Source organism: Malurus melanocephalus, unplaced genomic scaffold, assembly GCF_030028575.1.
Source record: "Malurus melanocephalus ecotype Western Australia unplaced genomic scaffold, MMel_1.1 scaffold_44, whole genome shotgun sequence".
NCBI classification, from domain to species: domain Eukaryota; kingdom Metazoa; phylum Chordata; class Aves; order Passeriformes; family Maluridae; genus Malurus; species Malurus melanocephalus.
In genome coordinates this window covers 2,572,433-2,599,619 of record NW_026623276.1, presented here as the reverse complement: position 1 = coordinate 2,599,619, position 27,187 = coordinate 2,572,433, and the positions used below count along the sequence as shown (strand labels likewise).

The 27,187-nt window shown below is 39.0% G+C and overlaps 1 protein-coding gene across 5 annotated transcripts in view; it reads right to left on the bottom strand.

The window, feature by feature from the left end:
* GREB1L (GREB1 like retinoic acid receptor coactivator) overlaps positions 1-27,187 on the bottom strand; it is a 129,766-nt gene that overhangs the window by 52,070 nt on the left and 50,509 nt on the right. For 3 of the 5 annotated variants that reach the window (XM_057364924.1, XM_057364926.1, XM_057364928.1), the window contains exons 2-5: positions 23,040-23,143; positions 7,747-7,918; positions 7,231-7,428; positions 115-291 (exon numbers count right to left, since the gene is read on the bottom strand). In XM_057364924.1, coding sequence (XP_057220907.1) covers positions 115-291; positions 7,231-7,428; positions 7,747-7,915 — 544 coding nt within the window. In that variant the 5' untranslated portion in view covers positions 7,916-7,918; positions 23,040-23,143. The remainder of the gene's footprint in view (positions 1-114; positions 292-7,230; positions 7,429-7,746; positions 7,919-23,039; positions 23,144-27,187) is intronic. The other 2 variants (XM_057364925.1, XM_057364927.1) reach the window with 1 other exon arrangement.

Below are 27,187 nucleotides of genomic sequence, written 5' to 3'. Positions count from 1 at the left end.
CTCAACATACTTCTAAGAGAAGGCTATTAGCTGAAATGACATTAGATAATTTTCAAGTACCTTTTCTTTCCTCTGAGTTATTATGGCACAAAGGGGGGGAAAAAAATCTCTTACCTAAAAGTGCATTTTTCCCGTGATCATCTGGCAAAAACCGCTTGTCAACAGCGCAGACTAGAATGTGCTCGGGAAGGTTGGGAGATTTGGCTCCTACTAACAGAAAACCTGCTGGGATATCAATTTGCTCCATGCACAGAGATACCAACCGTAAATCCTTGCCTGCTTGACAAAAACCTACAAAACAAAGCAAAACAAATGACAACTCTTCAAAAGAATTMATTTCATTTTCTTCTTTTTATCAGCTGCAAAAGCAAATGGGGCTTCACAACTTGATGATGTAACTGGGGTTTTAATACGTTCTTTTTAAGGAAGAGAGAGGAAATTGAGATAGCATCTGATCAGATGCACTAGCTGAAGGTTTCAGGSACAATAGATAACATTATTTTAAATATGTTGAACATATACAGGCACAGAAGAAATTTAAGTGTCCAAACACWAGACATCAAATGGCTCTGAAACTTTTCACAAGTTTTTCAAAAAATAATCAAAATAAGAGGGTAAGCTTGTGATTTAATAAGAGAAAACAGCTATTAAAAAATGACAAAGATTATTGTTTTCTTTGCCAAACTTTAGTTTACAGCTTTTTCAAGAGAAACAGTTTTGTCTTTATTGCTTGTAGCAGGCCCAGCATTGATACATAATCACCATGAAGTAATACAAAGGAGTGATAAAAACTAATGATTGAAGTTTAGTACTGACTACTAAAAATTATTAAATTGCATTAAGATAATTAAATATCTAATTTTTTAATTATTTACACATTTTAAAAATTCCAGCAAATAAATAAWTCAATGTTTTTAGAGATGTAAATCTTGTTTTCTCTGAGTCACCAATTGAGTATCTTGAAGTTTTAGTGGACTGCATGACTTTCAAATCCCCAATTAAGTTTTTTACCCAATCAAATAAACATATGCACACAAAATAAGAACATAACATTGATTCTTGTGCTTCTAATCAATGTAAGGCTAAAGCTGCAGAAGCAGGCAAATACARGGACCTGAGACAGTTTCTGCTGTTCTATGCCCTGCAATGAGTAGGCAGCAGGTTGGGTAACACAAAAAAAACACAGCAAAGCAGCCCAGAACAGTGCCTAGGCTAAATAAACAATAAACAAAGAAAATCACAAGAATCAAGATTGCTGTTAAAAACTAGCATTTCAAACTACATTTGAAATTACTGCAATAGCTATTAAAGCTTCAGCTATCAATACCTATTACTTACACTTAACTTTAAAAATATTATTTATGTAGTCCTTAATTGTCACAGAAGTTTTAAGGAAAAAAAAAATACTAGAGAAAGATACTAAGCATCTTGTAACACAATGTGATCACAACTTAACCARAAGTCACCTCAGCCATTTTTGATAWGTATGCCCRTACTCCTAGCTCTTGTGCCAAAACCTATAGCTTAAAACTTCAGCAAAACTTAGGGAAGTTATTGGGTTTTGGTTTTATCTCAGGACTGTACCAGGCACAGAGTGCAAAGTGGAATGCACAGAATCAGCTTGCACAAATTTCCTGTCAGGCAGCAGCCTGCAGAAAACAGGGTCCAATACAGGTTCAGTCTTGTGCCTACACCCAGAATCTGCTGAACCAGTTCTTGGCTGAATGGTTTCTTCAGTTCCTCAATCARCTCAGTTCCAGCAGCAGCTCATGGAAAGCTAGCTTGGATTCACTCCTGACACACACAGCTTTTTCCAGGCAATGAATTAAAAGGAAGTGYCTAAGGTTTTCATGTATGAACCAGTGGATTATATCAATAAACTACCAATAAATTACATATTTTTAGGGGTACAGTATTAAACCTGGATATTTAAARTACAATTAGTTATTTTCTGATTAGGTGCAGTGCCATTTGATCTTAATATGTTAAATTCTTCTTAAGGTATGTTCTTTAAAACCAAATTGATCTTAGTCAAAGAGAAAGCTAGGTACCAGGCTAAGTATTACCTAGACTTTTTGATGTAATATAGAAAGAAACAGTCACAGATAAACCTAGGCAAAAGTCCCTTACATTCAAAATAAAATTTGCTTATTCAAGTTTTTATGCCATTTGGGTATTATGTCCAGAATTTTCAAAACTGTCATTAAATATTTAGGCATTCAGTGAAATCTGAGTAGCTGATGMTTAGAAAATACCACTTCACATCTAGATTTAAAATAGAAAAACGACCCACTCCTGACAATGTGGGCAAACAGGAAATCTGTAGATAAGGATTATGAAACAGCAAATACAGTAAGATTTCAACCAAGATTTAAACCTGTGCTTTTACACAATTAGCTTCTAGCCTGGTCTCTACCTAAAAATGCTCAGGAAATGCCCAGAAGCACAAAAGGTGACCAACAGGAGGCTACTGAAGGAACTGCTAGCAACAGTAATGCTAGGACAAGCAAGGTTGGCAATGTTGTTGTGTGTCAATACAGAGTTGCTTTCCAAAGGAGCAYACAACACTGAGAAGGGTGAATCGARTATCTCATGGGAAGCTTCRAGCCCCTTGGAGTGCTTGAGGGTTTGGATGTCCCAGTGAAGTGAAGCAGTGCTCCTCAACRTGCAAGACAAAAGCAAAGACTCAACTTTACCCAGGCTAGGAGCAAAACAACTTCAGCTACACTTGGAGCAGCTGTGTGTCACCATTCTGTATCCATCCCCAAGGCAGAAGCTACAGGAGAACCCTAAAAAACAACATCTTACCAAGTTTACAAGTCTGCTATCATAGGAACAGCAGCCTCTTACCTGAGAGGCTGTAGATCTGAATATATTTAATATTTCCTGCCATTTAGGATATGTAGGACTGGACTGTAGAAATGCTGCATCCTACCCAATCTGCAAACAGTGCCTAAGATTTACTCCTGTATCGCCTCTTACTTATTCAGCATTCTCAGACCCCCTGCACGCTCCCCATTCTTCCTCCTTGCACAATCTCCTTTGGCATCCTCCTCTGCTCTGGCGACATCTCTGCATCACTGAGGYATGCATGTGCAGACTGGCTCACCAGCACATGCCTCTCTAATGCTCAGCCTGTAATTATTGCACTGCCCCAGGGGACTTAACTTTGGGGACACCCATGTCATCCGACCAGCTCCTGTACTTCACAAATCTTGATGAAATTCACTCCCTTTATAATCTCCACCCCTCTGCCAACAGTGGCAGAGAGCACAGGCTCAGAGCTCACAGGCAGCTGCCAAACCCTTGTTTTGTGAGGTGGCGAGATAAGAAACAGAGCTGCTACCAAAGGATTCCTCTGGCTGCCCTTGTGCAGAGGGAAAGGGATCCCCATGGGTGGGCAGAGAGAGAGGCAGCACAGACAGAGCCTCAGAGCCTCCAAGAGTTTTTCTCCTGCTCACTCAACAGCTGCCACAGGAGGAGCAGGGAGAGCTGGCCAGGATCAGCCGGGACCTTCTTCCATCAGGAGACACCGAGGGGATGCAAATCTACCTCTGTGCAGTAAAAGGTTTGAATTTTCCTTCAAAGACATGCAGATGCTATACTTCAAGAGCCCTTCATTAGCCTTCTTTCCCTTGACTTTTAGGGCTGAAAAGCACTCTTTCAAGTTTCTGCCGCTTTTTGAAACTGAATGAGGAAATTCCACCCAAAACACATTGATTTGGAAGCGAGTAACTGACTATGGGGAGATGAAGGAAGGATTAACGCCTCTCTCTGTTACACTGTCTTTTTCTAACTAGCAAGCACCACAGAGACCTCAAACTCATTTTCTTTGCTGTTTTGCATGATTTTGCACTGATAGTTAATTATCTGTTAGAAATAATYTCCACATTAGCAAAGACAAGACATAATGTCTCAGCACTAGCAGAAGTTGTGCTGTCAATGTCTGAGACTCAGAACATTTAAAAAATCCATTTACATTTCATAACTATTAATTTATAATTGTGCTGACACCTACATTTCTATGTCAAACAGCAGTAACACATTTCTTACAAAGAAGAATGGCACTTTTGTTTACTTGTGTACCATTAGGTCCAAAAATCTAAGTACAAAGAGGAGAAAACACTTGAGTCARTAAACCAAACCAACTTCTCTTTGTGAAGCCTTTTATCGACTTGTAATTATAAAAAACAAAACCCCAAAGCTGAACTGCTAAAAAAAAACCAATAACAAACTAACATCTTCTCACAGGTTCTCAGCTTTGTTTCAAACAAGGATCAGGCCCTTATATTTTGATTAAAGATTTGCAAATACTAGGAGTAGTGACCAAAAATTAAAATATTAACAGCTTTCACAGACATTATCTGCATTTCTTTGAAAGAAAATCCACCAGTTTTTGCTTTGGAGAAGCACATTTGCATTCTCCAACATCACTTCATTTAAAGTTACCCATTCCCAGCTTCCTGAAAATGTATCCCCACATCTGTCAACAACTAGAAGCACTGGAATCTTCTTAAAAATGGAATTTGTATCTATCTTCCCTTTCCTCCCCGTAACAAGAAGTATTTTCCATGTGGGATACCAGCCCCCTGTTGCACTGCAATAAATGGGGTATTTGCATAAGSAATTAGCTCCCAAGAATTACATATGAATTAGGGGTCACTGTCACTCGCTATTGTAACCTCACAGTAACTGATCAGGTGTTAAGTACCTGCTTACCTAATTGCTGCTAAAATTACCTTGGCCTTTCTTTAAGCATCAGGTAAATTGAGGATTTGCTCACAARAGAAAGGTGATACTATTGTGTTTCCCACAGCTTGCATAAAACGTTATTCCACAAATTAGAAACAGCCTCTTTTAAAGCTACAGCAAGCAAACAGAACAGCTCAGGTTCAGAACAGCTCCTTGTTAATGCAAGAATTTTGTTGCCTATTTGAGAGACCTGTATGTAAACAAAGAATTTTTTYCTCAAAATCCCCTTCTCATGGAAGGTGTAAATTAGTACTGGATCTATTACTATTGCCAGCTGAGAAAGAAGCTCCAATAAACTCACTGGTGAGGCTCTTATTTTTTTTAGCTGACAGCTAAAGACATTAAGATCTACTTTCTGCAACCCGTGTGACTGACAAAGACATCTGAATAAAAGAAAATAATATGATGGTTGTAGTACACATCCTGAACTCAGGAAAAGCAAACAGCACAAATACCTTAAAGGGAAAAAGATTTTGTCCYACCTGATGCAAAAGGAGGGAAAAACAGGTTTTACAGCAAGCAGAGCTATGAACTGCAGGTTCTAGTATCAATATTTTGCTCCTGGATAAGCAATTGAATACATGCTTAATTTAAACTAATTTAAACTTTGAACTCAAACACAGTGAGTTCAAATAGACTATCAGTGWTCTTTAACATCTTCATAATGTTTTTTAGCTTTGCAATTGAATATCTAAGATAAGGGATGTAAACAATGGCAGTGATGCTGTCTTACATCTCTGGAAGGCATATTCATGAGAGGAAAGATGAGCTATCAGATTAATATCTTGCTGAGATACAGTCTGCAGTGTGAATGTTTGGGAAYCAGGGCATTTTAAACAATTATGTAAAACTGTCCTAACAGATCACCAGAAGTATTTGGAAAAAAAACTTTGTTTTCCTTTCCTTTTCCAGATACAAAAACACTACTCTCTTAAATCAGTTCCTTGAGAACACCRAAGAGCAAGGCAGATTTTGTAAACTCAGAATGGTAAACTTAAAAATGAGTAATGACCAACCCTAAAATTCTGCAGATGTAACACACAAAACTTTCTTCTAGAGTGCTTTGATCATAAAAGACTTACAGCACTTACAGATAAAAATCAAAACACATAATTGCCCCTGGAAGGTCAAATTTTTCCAGCACATACTAAAAAGTTTAATATTACACATATACATGTAATATGTGAAGTGAAAAAGGTACTGCTCCTGCTCTCCACAGGAGATTTTGCAGACTTTGTTGATACTTGTCCTCAATTGAGAACATTTTCCTAGGAACRCATAATTTTATGCTTTCTCCTTCTCTCCTCCTTCAAATTTACAAGCCTTCAGAGAACAGAAAAAACACTTCTGTGTGAATAACAAATTCTCCTAACAGTAGTCCCCAGCTTCTCACAGTAGCCAGGCAGCCCTTCTGTTCTCAGTGCTACAGGGAACAGTATGCTATTCCAGAGAGTAAATATGCTCATGTAAGCTGCACTTAGGAGTGGAAAAGGTAAAGATGACAATGTGTACCACTAACACTCCCTGAAAATGGCAAAGAATTACCAGCAATTGGTACTTACTCCTATCACTTTGTATAACCAGACACTTCAGTAAGGTACAGAACAATTTTACAAAGTACAGCTTTGGATGAACTGTGCACAAGGAATTCCTTGATTCAGGGGGATATTGAATAAAATGTCAAGAAGGGCATTTGGACCTAGTAGGAACAGTTTCTTTTTTCAGGTGTCTGAAGTTGGCAGGGAGATGTTTTTATGWGAAGTGCACCTAACAAATACGAGTAGATCTTCCTTTATGAGGAAGGTAAACCTTCAGAATAGAACAGTTTTGGGATAAGACGAACCAATCACATCAATTTTTCTTTGGCCAAGTAGGCACATGCATAATGGTCTGACCCTTTCTTTAATACATTTAAACTCAAATATAGTATTGCCAACAATTTTGCTCATCTTGAGCCACAACAAATCAGGACGGTTCAGGGAAAGGAAGCAGTGGCCAGCAGGCACACGGGGAAGACAAAACAGACAAGCTTCCACCACCAACCCTCTTACCACCTCAGCAGCAGAAAGTCCTCTCCATTTTCTTTCCCCAAACTCTTCCTTCTGCCAATGGAAGCAACTAAATCCGTCTTTGCCAATGTTTCCAATAATAAATTTGGTTTAAACTGAGACCCAGCCATACTGATGCCAACTCAGACAACCTCTTTGAGGACAGTGAATCAATGATAACCACAGACAAAAAGGAGCTTTCAGAAACTAATGAAGTGCCACAGCCAGGCCTAGACACTGCTTTCAAATGATACATTAAACTTTATGTCCCAGACAAGTCCTTCTCATCCATATTTTTTCAGATTTAAGGCTTTGMCTATAAACTGTATTTTCAGACTTCCTAGCACAGGAATTTCTAACTGCAGAGAGTGCACATTATCATTAGAATTAGTTGTGAAGACCATACAGTAAAAAAAAAAAAGATACCAACCATCAGTAGTGCAAGACCCTTCTGGGGCAGGTTTTTGTGAGTATGGGATTGGTGGACTACTTGAATCTGACATGTCTTCATCCTCTTCTTCRTCTTCCATTTCATTAACAGTTTGGTTGGTAGAAAAGTCCAGGTTTCCATTTTGTGAATAGCGATGCACTAACTCTTTATCAAGCTCTTCTACCTTTGGCTTTACATCTGAAGAATAAAAATAGAAAAAGTAATAAAATATAGTAAAAATAAAAAAACACTGAGAAAATTAAACTTTTCAACAGTACTTACATCTATTTTGTTTTAAAATAACCAGCATGCCATTCTACTTAGAAAATTAAACTTTTCAACAGAATTTGTATCTATCTCCTTTTAAAATAACCAGCATGCCATTCTTTGCCCTTAATGCTGCCCAACACCCAGATTTTGTGTCACTCAATGAACTGCTGTGCAATTTTTTTTTTTTTTAAATTACATAACCCCCACCCTTTTCACAGAGAGAAAAACAACTGAAATGTGCCATACTTTCATGGTTACCTTCCGGCAGGAAAGGAGGCTGGTCAGGATCCAGGTAGAGCTGGGAGAAGATCGGCCGTGGGACAACGCTGCTGCATCTCAGAGAAGCTTCTATGGAGTTATGAAGAGCTTCTTCGAAACGGGCAGATTTTAGTTGCCCTGCATATGAATTCCCCATGATCTGAAAACACAAAGGAAACACCTGATGAGGGGAGGGGAAAGTGCATGCACAGGGAATTTACAGATGGAGAGAGAGGCTTTCTTATTGTCCATTACAGTGACATAAAGTTAACAAGAAAATATGCTGTGGAAATAACACCTGCAACTGGCACTAAATGTTCATGATTCTCTCTCAACCTGGCAGACTTTATCCGTCTGTTCCACCAATCTTTTAGCACATTCCCAACACACTGCTCTGTGTCTTCTGCATACATGGCCTCTCAACAGCCTCAAAAAACAGCCCAGTATAAAAACTTAACGGAGGGTAGATAAAACCATTATTATTTGTGGGTTTTAGGATGTTCAGGATGGAATACAGAAAGGGTACATAACAAAGAAAAAAAAAATCAAGTTGGGCTTCATCACTTTTGTCAAAGAGTGGGTTCACATGATTTTTTACTTGTCAGAATATCATTATTKGAAGAGAAACTGTACAAAAAGACATCCAATAACCTGAATTTTTGCTCTTGCTYRYATTAACTGGAATTACATAGAAGGCRAGTTTCTCTGTCTTCACAATCTTCACCCCTTGTCTTCAATGTAACACCATAATTTACATGCACTTCGATCCATCAAACGATCAAATCATACTCTTACAATAAAAGATATAAGTAATAAACCAGAAATAACTAACTTCTAAATCATCCACAGCAAATGCTGTGAAATACCGTTATTTGAAATTGTGCTTTAGTGTAGTGATAATCATTTAAATACCTGCTTTAACAATATCTCTGATTATGAATTTAGAAACTTAATAAACATTCAAGCCCAAACAGCCATGTAAGTAATTTCTTCTCCTTGGATGGCATTACACAGCCCATAGACTKTTCTATTTGTGCACCCAGCACTAGGATACGGACTCTCAAATGTAAACATTTGGTAACAGGGTGGCCATGGAAGTTTAAAATGAACTAAGAGAGACTCACTGAAATGGGAACTTTTCCACTTTGACAGATCATTGTACCAAATGACATCTGTTCCAAAGAAACAGCAATCTAACATTTTCCAATATTCAGAGCACAAGACTACACTTTCAGAGAGATTTATTTCAACAGAGGAAAATTTTCCCCAGTTAAATCAATAGATAGAAAAGTATAAAACCTTATAACGTTATCTTTGTACTTCCCTTCACCAGATGTCACCAAGCCCTACAWCCAGGAAGAGACCTTGGCCAAGAAGATAACTTGGCATTTTGAAAACCTACAGTTCCACTCCTGCTTTATCACTRGGTTGCCCAGGGTCCTCAGGGCCACCTGTGATAGGGCAGTAATTGTGACAACCAATTCCAGCAGTGTTTGAGGTCTGCTGGTATAAACAGATACCTAAGAGCTAATTATTACTACATTACTGGAGACACAGGCGTGAAACAAATCAAATTAYTCACCTCTAACCTGGGAGAGAGAGCCAGTTCCCTATTCAGAGACTTCATGCAGCTTTGGGAAAATAATTCCCCATCTCTGACTTTCAATAAATTTTATGGCAACTGCACCCTGTCCCAACCACAGACAGTATCAGTTAAAAACCCCATTTCTTAACACATTCTGCTATATCAGCAGAAAAATACTTAAGTGCGTTCTCTTTTTCCCTTTATAAGTTTTCATCAAATTTGGTAGGGATTGTGTACAAACACACAACTACAAAGTGTGTTAGGGAAAAAGTTACACTGAAGCAGTATTACAGTTGCAGAACGCTAAAGCCTGTCTAGAGCCTTTGAGAAAAAGAATTGGTGAAAATCAGCTAAGTAACTGAAATACTGATTTTACTGAAATCAGTGATGATACTTCCATAAATATAAGGGAAATCATTACAAACTATATATCATTAAATTTCATGCAATAAMATTTCATTGCTCTGCTGTTTATGTCAGTAATGATGTGCTTACGGTAAGATTTCAGCAATGTATTCAAATGAAAAGACTTTAGTTAAAATACCATAATGAAAATGAATCAATCTTCATGAATGAGAAAATTTGCAATTCCCACAGCACAACATCTGCCTGAAGSCTGTTTATTCTCCATCTTTTCTACAACCTACATGTTGTACATAATCTAMGACAACTATTTTAATTTCGATGGGAAGCTATTAATAAAAAATACTGTGCACATGGCAAAAATGCTGGCAAGCCAAGGTGATTTGATTTACTTCCCTGGCATCTACACAAGGAGACTTGCCTGTGCATGGAGATTGTCACAGATTTACTGAGAAAGCTGGTTTATGATACCAGAGGGTGCTTCCAGCTCGCCAAGAGAAACCAAGATTGTTGGTGGAAATGCCAAGTAAAGAAAAGCCCAGGGAGCACAACTTGTGTGTTGTGAGAGAGGAGGGAGCAGAGCAGGAGGAAGGATTGGCAGGGATGTGCTTGTGCAGGATGGGGCAGGCAGAGGCATCAGAGGGCAGAGTGGCCGGGGCTGCAGCGGGGGAAGCTGCGATCCCTGGAGAACAGCATGGGGCAGCTGATTTCCTAACACTGCCCGAGGCCATTAGGGCAGCTGGGCCTCATTTGGAGTTCAACAGAGCTGGGGAGGGGAGAGCAGGAGCCTTTCCTTCTGCAGGGGACAGGAGGTGGCAAAACCGTGCAACAGTGAGTGAGCTCCTGCCTGGCTCAGGTTGTGCCATCAGCTTGTGCTACTGCCCAGGCCAGGCTGTGCCTCCCCCCAAAAAAAACAGAAGGACCAATTCACGGCAGTAACTCCTCTGTGTTTCTGCATTTGATTGTACCCCTAAATGCCTGATGCAATTAGGAAGTGGTTAATTTTCCTCCTCATAGCACAAATGGGAGGCAGCCCCCAGCTAGCACACCTCAGTGGCCAGAGGAGACAGCAGAACGTGCTCTAAATGGGCTCAAATGTGCTGAGGGGGCTCGAGGAGGCAGCAGAGCCTGGAGGAAAAATAAACTGATGGAATTTAAAGAAAGGCCAAAAAAAAAAAAAGGAGGCAAACCCCATTTATTTTATTAAGATATGTATTTACCATATCTGCATTTAAATGTGACCAAACCCAATTATTTAACATAATTAAATAAATGCTCATGGTTAAAAAACTTACCAAATAGTATGTCTATCCAACATTTCCACATGAGGTCATCTGGTAAAAAAAACCCCAACAAACAAACCTCTCTTGCTTTCTACAGTGAATTTAAGACACATTTTCCTTAAAATTCTGCCCATCTGATGCATCAGTGAGCTCGGGAGGATGTGGGAATGACACTGAGTTCATTTGAGCGGATCTAAAACAGTGACTGAGAGAAAACAGAGCTGGACTTGACTCAGGAGCTCCTCCCCAGCCTCACAAASCTGTTTTTATGCTGCCAACACTGGYRYATCGGGGCTCACCCTGGTGYCCATGGCCCCATACCCCACAACACTGCACAGAACTCTGCCAATGCCTCCCTGCGTGCTCCAAGAGGTTTCCAGTGGGCAGGAGGTTTGATGTGAGGATAAGCAATCATTTCCATATCCTCATGCACACTAACTGCAGCCAGCTCAGCACAGAGCTGGTTAGATTCCCAGCAATGAGCAATATGCATGTCTCTAATTCAGTATTCCAGCCCTCCCCTCTCCTTTTACCTGCACCACTGGATGGATACCAGCATAATTCTGAAGTTGCCTCCTTTTTCTTGGCAGCCTTTTGAGGTCTGTTTTGGGTTGAGCRTTACAGAATGTTAGTATGTGCAAAGTATAGATTTATTTAGTTGCTATACCTTTTTCTTCATTACCACCCTACCAAGGAATGAGGTTCAATTTGGCACCAGTCCTTCTAAGGCTTCCCCTCTGCCTCAACAAATTTCCCACTGTACAGAGACAAATTTTATTTAATTCTCTAAAAACTTACTATGGGGATTAGAAGACATTATCAAAATTGAATAATTTCAGAATTAAATCTGAAAGCAAATGTGAAATAATAGGGGAGTTTCCTAAAATTTAGATCACCTGCATGCTCTATCTACTCTCAGCATACTTTGAAAAGATTCAAATACTAAGGCACCACCAACACATCTCCATTGCTGCTGTGGTTCTTCGAAGCAAATTTCCTAAACCCACTTCAAGTCTTCTTTGCAGTGGCCCATCATGAATTATAGGATTAACCATGAGATTTGCTGAAGTGAGAATTGCCTTACAACAGAGTATGAAGGCAGCCCTCACATTTCAGTCTGTCTCCTTACAAAGACTCACGAATAAGACAATTGTGATTTTCCTCTAACCTGACCACAGGTAAAGGAGGATTTAAATATACCTTTAAATAAAACAATTAATATGGAAAACCAAAACTACAATTACCATGAGCTTCCATCAATCAAARCAGACAGAAATGGAAATAACAAAAGCAAAATTTCAAAGAGGATTGATTTTAACACTGCATCACTTAACTGTGTGGTGAAGGACTCAGGGAAATTTTAATCACCCTTTCAAACCCAGAAGCTGACTTAGAAAAAAACCTTGTCAATTCAAGCAAATAATCTTGCTCTGTGTAATCACCCAGGTTTCAAAAGACTAGTGCAGAAACATGACACAGGATGTTTGAGAAGAACCAGAACCCAGGTCCAGCAGTGTGGAAATACAATAAACACCTCCCACTTTTATTTAGAAAAATAGRTGACTGTGCTCCTTTACATTAAAAAAAAAAAGTGGATCACTCTGAAAAGTGGATCATTACTCAATAACTCTTGTGAGCCAGAACAGCACATTGAGTTGAAGGCTCTGCTAGTAAAAATATAATCAGATCATTCAGTACACCAGATACCACATATTTGGCCTCCAGGTGGGTCATGACCCCAGAGACTTTAAAGGAGAGGAACTGAACTGGAGGATGAGGGAGGGGGTGAGTGTTGTTGTTATGGCTTAAAGCAATTTCACAATTACCTGATAGCGAATGATGAATCTGATGCAAACACCCTCCATTAAGTCAGCTCTATCAAGTCCTTACTTTGTGTTTAACCTAATAATGTAATTGTGTTCTCCAAAACACATAATCTAGCTTCTGATCTGGCCTAACCCCACAGAAGAGTTTCTCTTCAAAGGAAAACAAAGCAAGTCCCTCCACAAAGGCATTGCCAGGCCCAGCACAGCTTCTGTATCTCAAAGGGTTATCTCAGGCAAAGAGAGACCAGGCACCTATTTATGCTGCAGAATAACTGAACTGGTTGTTTCAGGTACAGCTAGTGTTTTTGGTCATTTACATAATTCTCAGGCATGTTCTGGGAGTATTATTTTTTCCCATTTGAGCCTCACTAGGATGTACCATGAACATGCACACAGCAGAAAGGGTGTCAATTAATAATGACAAYAACAAATATATACACTAATTAAAAGCACAGACCTCAAAGTCTAAAGTCTATGTACAGCATCAAATGTAGCATTCAGTGGGAAAGACACATGTGTGACTCAAAACAAGGCTGTAATGAGGAGKAGAAGCCTTACTTTATAACCACTCTAAGATTCCCTTTTTCCCTCCCTCACAGTCTTTTCAAGATCTTGAGATTCTCACATTGATTTGTCTTCATTAGGGATACTCAAACTCAGCTGTAAAAGAGCTTACAATGTTATGGCAGCAAGTGACCGATAAATAACTCATTCACAATGTCTTTTTAAAAAAATGAATTATTAGTTTGGATTTACCCTATTTACAGTGAAGTTTCCTCCCATCTTTAGTTTTCATCTTACTTTTAAGAAAATATTGTTTGCATCCAATACCATTTAGAGTCTCGTTTTTCAGTCCAATATTGCCACTAGTGCGTAAGAGTAATGGGAAAGATCAAGAAACATATTTTTTTCCTGACAAGGTTCTTCCTCTTATTGCTCARTTAATGGTATCTGTACTTGGAGTATTGCATCAGATTACCTGGGATTTAGACAATTCCTTGGACAGAGACAGAAAAATGCATACACTACAGAGCCACGTGCAGGATGGTGGAACATGGCATCTGTTTCCCCACAACATCAAACAGAAAGCAAATCACAACTGGTCTTAAAATGCAGCCTGCTATTCCCTGTCTGCTCCATCCCTTCCACCCCAAGACTATTCCTACAGTCCTCAGGAACAACTCACAAAACAATAAACATACTAAAGGTAAAATTAACACCTGGATGCAGGATGGTTTTACTAAGTGTAACTTACGTGCATGATTCTCTCAACTTCAAATCACCCCCAAATGCTGCAAAAATTAAGACTCARTTGCATTTTTAGAAATTCAATGACCTGGGGGTTTTCAGCCTCACAGAATAAACCAGCAGTGATGTAACACTGAGGCCGGCAAAGGAAAATCGCCAAGAAAAAGCAACTGAAACACCACCTCATCTCTTTTACCTAAAGTTTTACATGTTTCTTTAGTTTTTTTAAGTGTTACCCACGGAGCTGTACATACAAAGAGCAGTTTACAACAACAATCAAACACAGAACGCACTGAGAGGCGCAATGGCACAGAAGTCACTGCAAGCTGAGCTCAAGTTGAGTTTTAAAAAACAGCAGTTCTGCAGTTTGAGGTTACAAGTTCAGCACTTGTGTTTATTGCCCAACACTACACATTTGCCTTCATCTTTCAGATGTTCTGACAACACTCTCCCGGAATCTTTAGCTGCAATTACTTTCAAAGCCTGAAGTTCTAAAACATTATTTTAGAGTTTAGACTGTGTCRTTGGAATCAATCTATGTAAACCCAAAGAAAGTCAGTTCTTCTTATCCCCAGCTGCAGTAATGGAAGCAATTTTGCAAGATTTCTGCACAGGAAGCTTTGTGACGAGAACTGCACAGACCGTGCACTGGCTTTACTTTTCTCCAGGTTACGGTTCCCACTCAGGAAAAAAAATGCTGCATTCTAGACAGGTTAAACTCTTACAACAGAGTGAGAGGAAAACTGGYGCAGTCAGTGCACTGGGGATGCTCCACACATTCCTCTAGAGAGGGCTGAGGTGATTTGAGATTTAGCATGTTCCAGGCTTCATTTGATGCCATTCCCTCAGAAAATAGATGCAGTAAGACAATGAAAAAAAATAYATAAAAGCTTTCAGGAGTTAATTATGTTGATTTAGCAGACTCTGACTGCAATGGAGTCCTTTCAAATGATGTTATGAAATGAGCAGATAAAAACCTTTACTGTGAAGGTTTGGTAGGGTTTTCTAAAAGAATTTGTAGAAGATGGAGCAAATCCTTTTATGCTGCAGGGATCTTTCACAAGAGAGGAAACGGAGCATTATTATGCACCCTCAACAGAGGGGATACACTCCTCTTTCAACAGAAAAACCTTCAGCGGGCAAAAAACAGGTTATCAGCCTACAAACATTGCTTTTGATATTGAAGCTTTGGTATTGTTAAAAGACTTCATTATTTTAAAAGGACTATACACTCACACAGCCATGGCAGAGACAGTACAAATAAATCACTAAGGAGCACTTCTGAAAACCTCAGTCTGCTTCCTTAAAATATGCATGCTCACAYATAGCTCTCCCCACTTATGTTCTCAGTCCTAAATCAATAGACTATTAACCACATTATTAATCCAGTGSAATACAACCAAATCAGTAATGATGCTTAACCCTAGCTGTAGGATCAAGGCATATTTTTGCTGTGTGATTTCGATTTTGCCATTAGTTGCAGACATGAATTACAATTTAGTCTAACAATTTGGCATGTTCACACAGTAAGGCAGTCATGTGTTTGAATCATCTCTGTGCCCAGCAAGATCATGGAGCAGATCTTCCTGGAAGCAATGGTTCATGGAAAATAAGGAGGTGRCTGGTGACAGCCAGCATGGCTTCACTAAGGGCAAATTGTGCCTGAAATCTTGGTGACCTTCTACAATGGGGTTAGAGGGGGTGGGAAGGGATCCCATGTGGAGGAATCTCAACAAACTTGAGAGGTGATCCCATGAAAATTTCACAAAGATCCTCCCCCTGGTTGGGACAATCCCAGGCATAAACACAGGCTGGATGGAGAATGCATGGAGAGCAGCCCTGGGGAGAAGGACTTGGGGATGCTGGTTGACAGGAAGATCACCATGACCCAGCAATGTGTAGCTGCAGCTCAGAAGGCCAACTGCATCCTGAGCTCCATCCAAAGCAGTGTGGCCAGCAGGGAGAGGGGTGTGATYGTGCCCCTCTGCTCTGGTGAGCCCCACCTGGAATGCTTCATCTACCTCTGGAGTCCCCAGCATACTAAGAATGATATAAACCTGCTGGAGCAGCTCCTGAGGAGGGCCAGGAATATGATTAGAGGGCTGGAGCACCTCTTCTGTGAGAAAGGGCTGTGAGAGTTGAGCCTGTTCAGCCTGGAGGAGAGGAAGCTCCAGGCAGACTTCCAGTGCCTGGAAGAAAGCTGGAGAGGGACTCTGAACAATAGCATGGAGTGATAGAACAAGGGAAAATGGCCTTAAATGAGACAGATTTACATTAGGTATTAGGAAGAAATTCTTCACTGTGAGGGTGGTGAGGCACTGGAACAGGYTGCCCAGCAAAGTTGTGGATGCCCCATCCCTGGAACTGTTCAAGGCCAGGTTGGATGGGATTTTGAGCAACCTGTTCTAGTAGAAGGTGTCCCTGCCCAAGGCAGGGGGGTTGGAACTGGATGGTCTTGAAGGTCCCTTCCAGCTCAACCCATTCTATGATTCTGTGAATTCRTTCAGCTACCACTCTTAATAACACAGCAGATAAAATTAATGTAGTATCTAAGCAATTACCATAATAAACTAAGCACAAATTTATTCCACAAATAATGTATTCAAAATCCATAACTGTTCCCAAASCCAATATATTTTAATTGAAACTTTGTTATTTTTAAATACCTTTCATACACATGTGTTCAGTCATTCACTGACAACACGTATTCAGTTAAAACACAGGTCTTATTGTAAGTTATTAGCTAACAACTATATTTAATAATTACCAATTAAAACAAACGATTCAGAAACATTAGAGACATAAAATCTATTTATGTAATTTACAATAATCAGTAAACTGTCTTTTCAGATGCACTCAGTTAATTTAAAGCTTTGTTTCTAATGAAGATTTAATGCTTATTTCAATAAAACACTAATATTCCACCATTTAAAAAAAATTATTTCCATAACTGGGAAGCTCAGTGAATGGTCTTTCTAAATAAACACAAGTCTGCTTTGTTTTTGTTTTTTTTACAAGCAATTTTTATGCTGGTAATTATCACTTACTGCTGATTTTTATGAATTATGGTTTTGTTTCCGTTTTTTTTTCCCAGCTGCTTCTGTCCTGAGAAATTGAAAGTCACTAATGTTTCAAAAGAGCCATATAATGCCATAAAAAGAAGCAATCACAATGGCACCTCAGCTGGCATTGCTCATGAAAATAAAAGAGATGATGACTCATTAAGGATTTTAGGACTGGGCACTTGGAAGCTGAGCATTCACCTACAATCCCAGGCATATCCAAATGCCTTATCAATTGAGTTTGTGGCCAATTCTTCACCACAAGTGGACTAACAAAGACCACCATAGGAAGCTAATGATATCRAAGTAATTTCCAACCACTGAGTCTGCTCATCCTGTTTGTGTTTCATTTTGTTCTCTCTGCACCATTTCTCCTAATCTGCTCTCAGAACTTAGTACTGTGAGTACATATTCACCTGCCTGGCGTTGCCTTCAACAGGACTATAGAGAAGAACTGCATTATGGCTTAGCAAACCCTAAATGCAAATTATTGTAAATCCTTAGGCTGCARAATTTTAAGTTTTAAACATTACATCTTATGCCATTTATTCATCGCAGGCACAAGGTACTATTTGTATAGGAACTTATGCTTGACATTTTTAAAGACTGCTTACCAAGATAAGACTGCTTGATAGGAAAACAGCAAAAAAAACCCCACACTATTAAGATACAGAAAATGTAAGCTAAAATGTAATCCATTCTGACACACCTCAACATCAGGTTGTACAGTAGAAGCATTAAAAAGAAAATCCTTAACGAAGATCATTTTGGTATGTACATCTACAATAAAAGTKGTTTTCCCCATGTCCTTTTCTTTCTTTTTTCTTTTTTAAMGTTTKTGCATGTGAAAGTGCTACTAARTAAGGRAGGCAAAGATATTTTTATTGCCAARCAGTATAAACAAATTGCTATTMATTTTGCAGAAACATTAGTGGTTCTGAAAGTTCTCAGTTCTCAAAACACATACTAATCGACACTAATAAAAATAAAACTTTCCAAATAATAGGCATAATGGTAATACAGATTACATTGGCTCTTAAAACTTTCCATACAAAGATGACCCAATTCTTCACAAATATCCACTTAATACTTTGTTTTTCCACAATATTCATCTTATCTGATGCATGTTCTGGTTTCTGACAGCTGCAACAGGCTAAAAATAAAGCATCGGAGTACAACTTTGTTGACTTCAACCTTTCCATTGCYGCAAGCAAACTTTTTTCCCCTGAATCTGGCAGAGTTGGAGATGTACCATGGCACTTCTTCAAATATGCAATTTTAAAGTAATTTCAGGGTTACCAATTTAAAAAAAAAAAAATGTCTCTGCAGCCAGATTGGGTCCATGACTCGGTACAAAGGGTAACACCCTGCATCCAAGTGACTCACACGTGGCATTTCCCCCTTCACCCATCAAGAGCCTAATTCTGCCAAAAACACCATCAAGTTTTGCTCTTCTAGAAAGATTATTAAATTAATCCCTAACAGAGATTTCTAGATTAAAAAATAATATTAAATCAAGAAAAAATAAAGTCAGCCTTAGGTAATTAAACTAGCCTTGATAATGGACTTGGATAGAAGGTTAGGTAAGTTGTTGGTTCCTCACATTCTCTGAAAAAGAACTGTTTTTCTCTCTAGAGCCCAGATTGAAAACAGGAAAGCCTGAACGAGMGTTCACCTCGGTTTTACAAGGCTTAGTCATCCCTTAAAAGGAACCAGCAAAGGTTGGAAATGAGCCCCTCTTCTTTCACAGACGGTTGCGTCAAAATATTTGCTAAGTCCACTCAGAGCATGTACCTGCACAGCTCTTCCAAAAGTACCATGTTCAAATAAGTCAAAATGACCATGTTTCTGTCCTTTTGAACTTCTGAATATGTTTTAGAAAGGAACAAACAAGATTTTTTTCTTATCTGAAGCTCCCATGTAGTCATTAGATAGAGAGGCATATCTGACACTGTTCATTTGGAGTCACTCTYAGCCCATGATGCAGAGACAAGGAAAAACCAACACAGCAAAGCCAGCTGCTTTCATGGCCAKTTCTATGCAAAAAACAATGCTCTGAACAGACAAGAAAACCCTCTATAGGTCAAAACCATAACAATCAGCYTAAATCTACAAGTAATGTCAATTTAATACCATTCAGACACTTGTGGCAACTTCCCCACAGCTGGGAAACYGTGTCCTATTTCTCATAGGTAATTTGAGTAGAAATGAACTTCCATGTGCAGAGTGCTTTGYAGAGCTCTTCCTTTTCCTTTTCCACAACATGTGTTTGTCGTGTGTCAAAGCTGACTCCACTTTCCCCCCTCCCCAGAATACCACAAATTCTTCTGTAAAATAAACAAAGTTCTGTCCAGAATCTCCAAAATTACCAGAGGCAACCCTGTTTGAGATCAAAGATGCACATCACTGTTGGGCTTTCTACAATATCCMAGATTTTGGTTAGGATGAAATTTGCAAGAAATGGGCAATCGACAGAACAAAATTTGAACACCATATCCAGTGACATAACTAAAAAACAATTGTTTTGATATTCAAGCTCCCTTTTCTAGATACCTAAGAATCTTAAAAGTTATTTGTGGGATAAATGTCTACAAATTACATTTTTATAGTACCATTTAAGTCTAGAAAAAAACCCCACCTTTATCTTCACTCAAAACAGAAACGCCAAAATTCAAATTATATACAATCAACACTTATAGGAGAAGGAAATAATATTCCATTTCTAATGCTTATGTTGTTCTGTGATGCAACTCATCAGCCACTRTGATAAATTGGTGGTGGGGGGAGTGGCCTATGTCTTGCATGAGGAAAAAAATKATAATTAATTTTTTGACTTGTTGGAGGCATTAGATGTGCTTCTCTACTTTTCTCCCGTAAGTCTTAATGATATTTACACGCTGGACTCAATTTACTCCGCAACATGAATGTGCTAGCACAAGCAATCTTGATTCCCAAAGCTGCCATTATGGTTTAATGATTCAGCAACACAGAAAATTCATAGGTTCTATGCATTCTTGATGGCATGCATATAAAACTCCCAGTAAATCCTGACACTCAAGAAACCTGTGCTTAAAATATTTTTCTGTGACTGTTGCCACAGTAGAATACTAATACTATGCATACAATTCTCACTGTGGGCTATGATCAGATTTTAAAAAAGCAATCAAAAAACAAACCTTGATAAGTAAACAGTTTATCGATGCAGAACAACTTTCTCCAGTAGATGAAGAAAAAAATAAAGTAACCCATCTAAACCTATTTTATACAAACCCATCTAAAACCTATTTTATATACTCTGAGTAGTTAAATTCTAAAGTTACAAACAAAATTAAGCTTTACAGCTCAAAAATGTAGTTCTCTAAGCAGTTTAATTATACAGATATAGCATTTAATTCTATATAGATATATACGTAAAATGTGATAATTATTGTCTATAGGGAGAAAGCTGAAAATAGACTCAGACATCTCAGTGAATTCCTACAGCAAAACCCAGACCAATCTCCACTGATAAAAAAAATCACCTTAATCCTGCCTTCATCTGCCATTACCCTATTGCAAAAGCACAAAGCTGAAGCCTAGAAAGTCAAAGCTAAGGCCTGACCTTCCATCTCTATCCTATCTGGCTGCTCCCTTGTGTACCCCTCAAACACACRCCATCATTTCCTGATGAGTTTAGGAGGGGTTATCAGGAGAATTTCAGGACATGTGTCAGTTTTGTGGCAACCTGAATGCTCCACAAACATCTTCTGTGTTTAATAGGYGATTTGTATTTTAGTAGGTTTATCCATTCCCAGCTTTATTTGTTTAAAGGTGCCTTAACCTTGACATAAATCAATGCTAAGCATCTGTATGGAGCACTTCTAAAAAGTTTAAAAATTAAACTCTACAATGAGCTACATTTTGCAAGCAGGTTTCRTTCAAAAATCAACCAAACCAACTTGTCAACTTCTTTGCTCGCTTTTTTCCCCCTTGAAAATGATGCAGTTTATTCTTTTTCAYGCTTCTTACAGAGCTCTTTTAAAGATCATGATGAAACACCAGGTTAGTCACTATAAAATCGCCACCACTGCTGGCTCCCAAGTATCTTTTTCTTTCTGATACGACCACCAGTGTTTGCGTAAGACAGTAGGGCCAGCGAGCCAGAGCCCCCGGGTCGTGCCTCGCAGGAACCCCCCCTTCCAAAGGAAAACAAAAAGCACTGAACCTTTTCTGCCACATGCCCAGTCCTTCCCCCACCACCTCTGTGGTGAAGACAGCCATTATTACATTTCCTTTCGGGTTATTTACAAGGTCTTGGCTCTGACATTGATTTCTTATCTGTTTCTATGACAAATGTTAAGTGTTAATAAGCTGTTCTTTTTAAAGAAAGATAATGCTAAACAAATTATAGGAATTAATTACCCCAAACCTATTCTTTATTTTTTTCTCATTAGCATTAAAACAAGAACAGTAAAAATTACTCAAGTCCAGAAAAAAACAACCACACTTTTTTTTCAGCCAAATAATAAGTATTAGCAGTTTAAAGGAAACTACACTTGAAGTCAGGCAGCCCCCTGAAAATCTAAAGCAAATTTGTCAGGGAATATGGAATAACCAGGCAGGCACAACTCCCTTATGAACAGCTTTTTAAATTCTAAGTGAAGATTTACTTTTTACTTTTTCAGACATTTTGTTCATGGTTTAAATTTTAGGAGAAAAGGTGAAAGTTTCAGAAATCTTTTCAGTTACAGAACCATTAAAATGATAAACATTTGGGATCCCAAAGTACACTTCTACTCTAACTGTCCTTTCAGACCTGCATTGACTGCACTATAATAGCTGCCAACATTTGGTAAGGATTAGCCTTTCATTTAGACAAAAGCAAGCATTCCTTAGCTAAATCAGCACTTTTTGCCATCAGACTCATAAAACCCTTTCACAACACAGATTTTCAAGAGAATCCTTTAGGGTTTTAGGATGCTGCTCCTTTTACTAAGTAACAAAATACACCCCAGGGTGTCTCATTGACCGCACTCAGCTGTCCTTTGACCTCTGCAATTGTTTAGCCTAACTTCAGGGCCACAGAATCTGCCTCCCCCCCATCAAAAAAGGCTAATGTTGCTTCCTCCTAGCACCTGGCGAAGCAAAATCCTAGAGGTTCCCCCCCCTCCAGATTTATACCACGTTCCAGATGTTGCCAAGCAAAATGCTCCTGCAGAAAGGTTTTGGGAGCCCACAAGGGCCACTCAGAGCYTGGGCTGTGGCCATGACCCCCTTGCTCTGCTCAGGGCTGCCCTTGCCCCAGGGATACARCAGGTCATAAAGCAAGAATAGATCTTCAGCCTTCTGGGTACGCTGGCTATTTAAATGCAACAAGAAACTACGTGAGCCCAATATTGTGCACTGAGACAAGCCTCCCCCCTCTCACAAGACAGGGAAAAAAAAGTGTGAGAATCTCAGTTGGAAGAACAAATCTATCCCAATCATTACAAAGATCTGCTTTCTTCTGCCCATTTGTTTTAAACCCTTTGAGAGGGCAAATAAACAAWCAAACATTCACCCTCAAAGTGCATAAAACATTTATATAGCTAGTTGCTTAGGTATTTGCAGAGCCTCTAAGTAAAACAGCAGAAGAAAATTGTTACAGCTTCAAAAGAACTGTTATTAAATAATGAAGCTGACCTCATTGTGGATATCTAAGGAAAAAATGGAAGCACAAATCAGCCCTCTGTTGAAGGCTTTTTGGTTGTACAAACTGGATTTCATGGTTTTGGTTTTTTTTTAAGAATCTGGACATTTTACATACATGAAGCAAAAATAAAATCATTATTTACAGTCCACACTGCTCCTAAAATGCAGTCAAATGGAAATAAATGCAGAGATGCCGATCACAAACATACAATGTATTGTCTCTTAGGAAAAGCGAGTACGGTACCTTCTCAGATTCCTTTTAGCCTATTTGAAATGTAGTCATGATTAAAGGATGCAGCTAAGAGTTTGTGAAGCCTTGCTGCAAACTTGTTTAAAACTCCTGAACACCTGAAAAATAAAAAGGGAGAAAAAAATCAGAATGACTCATGCCAGCACGTAGTTTTTAACAAGCCAAAAAAACCTTCCTGTGGAAAGCTGGTCTATGGTGAAAATGGAACTGGGGTGGAAAAAAAGAAAGGCCAGTGACCTAAAAAAAAGTATTTTTCTTTATAAGAATACTTGGTTGAAAGTGCTTGGTTGCTTCTCTATATTCCAGCAGAAGTACAAACTTAGAATTTGCACATTTTTGGTGCTGAAGTCACTATACAGAACATTAGGAATAAAGTACATTCATAGGATAAAATTAACTGTTCCAAAAGCATTAAAAATAAAGATGATAATGCAGAAGTAATTATTTCACTACTAGTTTAAAAAGAAACAAAGTAAATGGGTGAGCAGTAATCTACCCTGGGGATCAATGTTTAAAATGAAATCAGAATCAGATGGTTGCTCTCCTATCTGGTTTTCCACAAAAGTATTAGAGTGAAAACATTTCTAATAGAAATTGCACTTTATGAAAGAATATACACCTGAAATACCCCAAGGACTGGTAAAATGATGGAGCAAGCAGCAAGTAAAAAACTCCCAAAATACCTAGGGCTGTACAGAACGCTAATTATCATCAGGAAAAGCTTCAAGTTAAGTTCTCATTGAGTGGACTTTGACAAGACTTTCTTGGGCAGACAGAATGATTTGGTTTCTTAACAACAACAGACCATATTTTGCCAAAAGATTTAAAGGAATTTTGCCTGTTGCTCACCAATGGGATTTCAAGGCTTAAAGCTGGGACTAGAGGCACAGTCCCGCTGTCAAAACCRGAATGCAGCTGTACACCCAGAATTSAAACCCCAGGTTTTACAATTAAAGGCCTTAAYGCTTCCTCCCTGCTCGTCTCAATTTTAAAAATCATCCTGTTTAAGAGAGCAGCTGTAACCCTCACCTCCCGCTCAGGATAGGTTTTGGGCAGGATTTTTGTGTTCTGAACAGCTCTATTGCCAGGGAGCACCACTGCAGCCCCGCCACGCTGGCAGCGCGTCCCAAACCCATGGACAACGGGGACAATGGGGACACCGCACGCACCTCGCCCCAAACTGTAGGGCCTGCACAGACTTCAGTGGCCGCAGAACGTCAGTAATCCAATTCCAACAGCTCCTGGCTCTGAAATTGCTATTTTTCAGACACGTGCTGAACATTTCACCTGCTAGTAATGACATTTTTGTATTTTCTTCTAATTACACTCAAAGCTAAGACCTTTGGCCCTAGGCCACAGACCTCTATTCAGGCTGCAYACATTCTCTTAAAGGCCCTGAGCCTTTGTTGTCACTCTCGGTCTTTCATCTATTATTTACATCCATTGAGAAGAGAGATACTCCACCATTTGTGAAGCTTTAAAGCTTCTAATCATCTTAATTTCTTCGCCTTTCAACCAGTGCTTCCCCTTATGGACCAATGCCAACAGTGTGACAAAATAATTTTTCAAGCCAAGATCYTCCTGGACCCTTCCCAAACCTTGACACACACTGGGCTGTGAGTGCCTTTTGTCCTCTGCCGGCTGCTTTTGCAAACACAGACCTTTGCTCAGCTTGGGGGTGGGGGGTATGGACCTGCTTGTCAGGGCATTTGAGGGATTTTTCTTGGGGTTTATGTGTTTTTGCACCGCTTCCTCTCTATTAAAAAGTCTAACTCAATTAGTCCAGCTAAATCAGAGATGCTGTAGCGAACATTACCTCTTTTAAAAATATTAAGTACCTTCCAAAATACCATCAACTATGAATATTAAGCTTAGATTTTTCTCCAAAAGCGAAACTCCTGACAGGCTGCTTTGCTTTTTATACTGTTACTTGCCCACTCAGTACTGACAGACTATCACACAATACTTAATACACACAAAAATATCATTAACTCTTTTCCTGATTATTGGCAGCATTAATTTGTCCTAACCTTTTAACACAATGTGACAAAAAACGTTTTCTCATCTTATGTTCAGGTCATTTCCTTATGATCCTCCCTTATCTGCAAATTAAGTAGGAAACAAATTAACAACATTTTTTGCCATGCTGCAGAAGATCTCTTCAAAATTTATCAGCCACCAATCTTCATTTCCAAGACCTGTGAGATCTGCTAACGTGATCCACATCTTGGCTCTTTCCTACACTACGGTCTGCCTTACTTTTGATTTCTAACAGTGCCTCCTTGTTGTCTGTCCTCTCTGAAGACCCCCAACCCCCATGTCTTTTCTTATTTTTACCATTTGCTTCAACCAGCAGTTCACTTGAGACTCATCCATCTTACAATGCCTAAAGTGACAGATGCTCTCAGGAATGACCATACTGTTGAGTGAACAAAAGATAACATCACCTCTAGGAACTCGGGGAGAAATACAACTTCAAACCTAAGACACGGTTATCCTGGCAGACACAGCACCATAAACCTCTCTCAAGTGAAAAAAAACCCCAACCAGCAACTGTGGAGAAAAGGAATCTGACACAATTAAAAGCCAAAATGAGTATTCTTTCTGTTGTAAGCTGCAGTTAGCGGTGTTGATGGTCTTTTTATTTTCTTTTTCCCCCCTAATACCCTATTGAAGAATTTTGTAGAATTTTGTAGAAYTTATCCATGATAAAATCAAGAGGAGAAGAGAGGACAGAGAAATTTCACACCAAAACTGTTTCAGGACCCCTACAGACTTGAATGGAGGAAGAAGGCACTTTGGAAGAGCTTCAGCAGAAGGTCACACAAGTCCTTTGCCAAAACACAGACATTACCTTGTCAAAATCTACACATCCTACAGACCAGCTGTTGCTCAGTTAAAATTCCACAGGAATTCAGAATCATTGTGCAAGCCTGTGCCCTTGACAAATGCGTACTGTAACCAGAGTAAGATTCCTCTAATGTCACAGCTGCTTGATAAATGGATAATCTGCAAGTAACAGCCCCTCAGTGTTTTGACATTTGAGCATGCACCACTTAAAAAAGAAATTAAATTAGAATGATAGATTTTCCAGCCTACACCCACATATCCAGCTACAGAATGTCTGTTCCTAAACAAAAATCTGGCCTCTGTGGCTGWAAGACTGAATTAAAAACTGCTGATTTTAAATATACCTAAAATTCCACACGCAGTCTATGGGACAGGACTTGTTGAAAAGTCCTGCCTATTGTTGAGGAAAGGTCATATTAGCCTCTCCTGATGACATTTTTGTAAAAGTGACACCACAAATGCTGGGAATCCCTTCTCTGTGATGAGATGCAAAGCAATTTCCTGTCTCTTAGTAAAACTTTAAACAGCATCTCATGTTCAGTTTTCAAACACTGCATGAAATAACCATCATTACAGCACACAAGACTGAGAACATGTGAGTTTTATGGATGTAAAGTTAGAGTTGTAAAACAAAGGCCAGGATAGGGGGCCTGATAACCAAACATCTCCTGTCCAGCATAAAGGGAAAAATCACAGCATGAACTTCTTAAGACTTTATTTATTGATTGTATTTAGCCACATTTATTAATTTGTGATGAGTTATGATTTTGGATCCCTATTCTGATGTAGAATGTTTCTGCTGTGCTCTCATAGCAGACCACATCAAACCACCAGACTGTAAATATAAAAGAAATGTATAAATACACAAGAAATGTATAAATACACAAGAAATGTATAAATACACAAGAAATGTATAAATACACAAGAAATGTATAAATACACATTTTTTAATATAGGCCATTTTCCCATAATATGCCATTTTGTAGTACCATTTTGGACTTCTAATACACAGAAATTAAACTAACAACCAAGTCTGGTTCTTCCTAAAGTCAATCCCAACTCTGGACCTCCGAACACCTTTAGAGTTCCTCTCCCATTCTGAGCTGCCAAATGATCTGACAATGAAATCTTGGATAAAATCCCATCCAGTTGGGAAAAACACAAACAGGAAACTCTACAGAAGACCATTATTGGTACATAATTGAAAAAGTTGTATGCATACTCTGCTTTCCACCTCATATCTCAGCAGATGGCAGGGTTCATGGCATACTGCAACTACCAAGAAGAAAAGT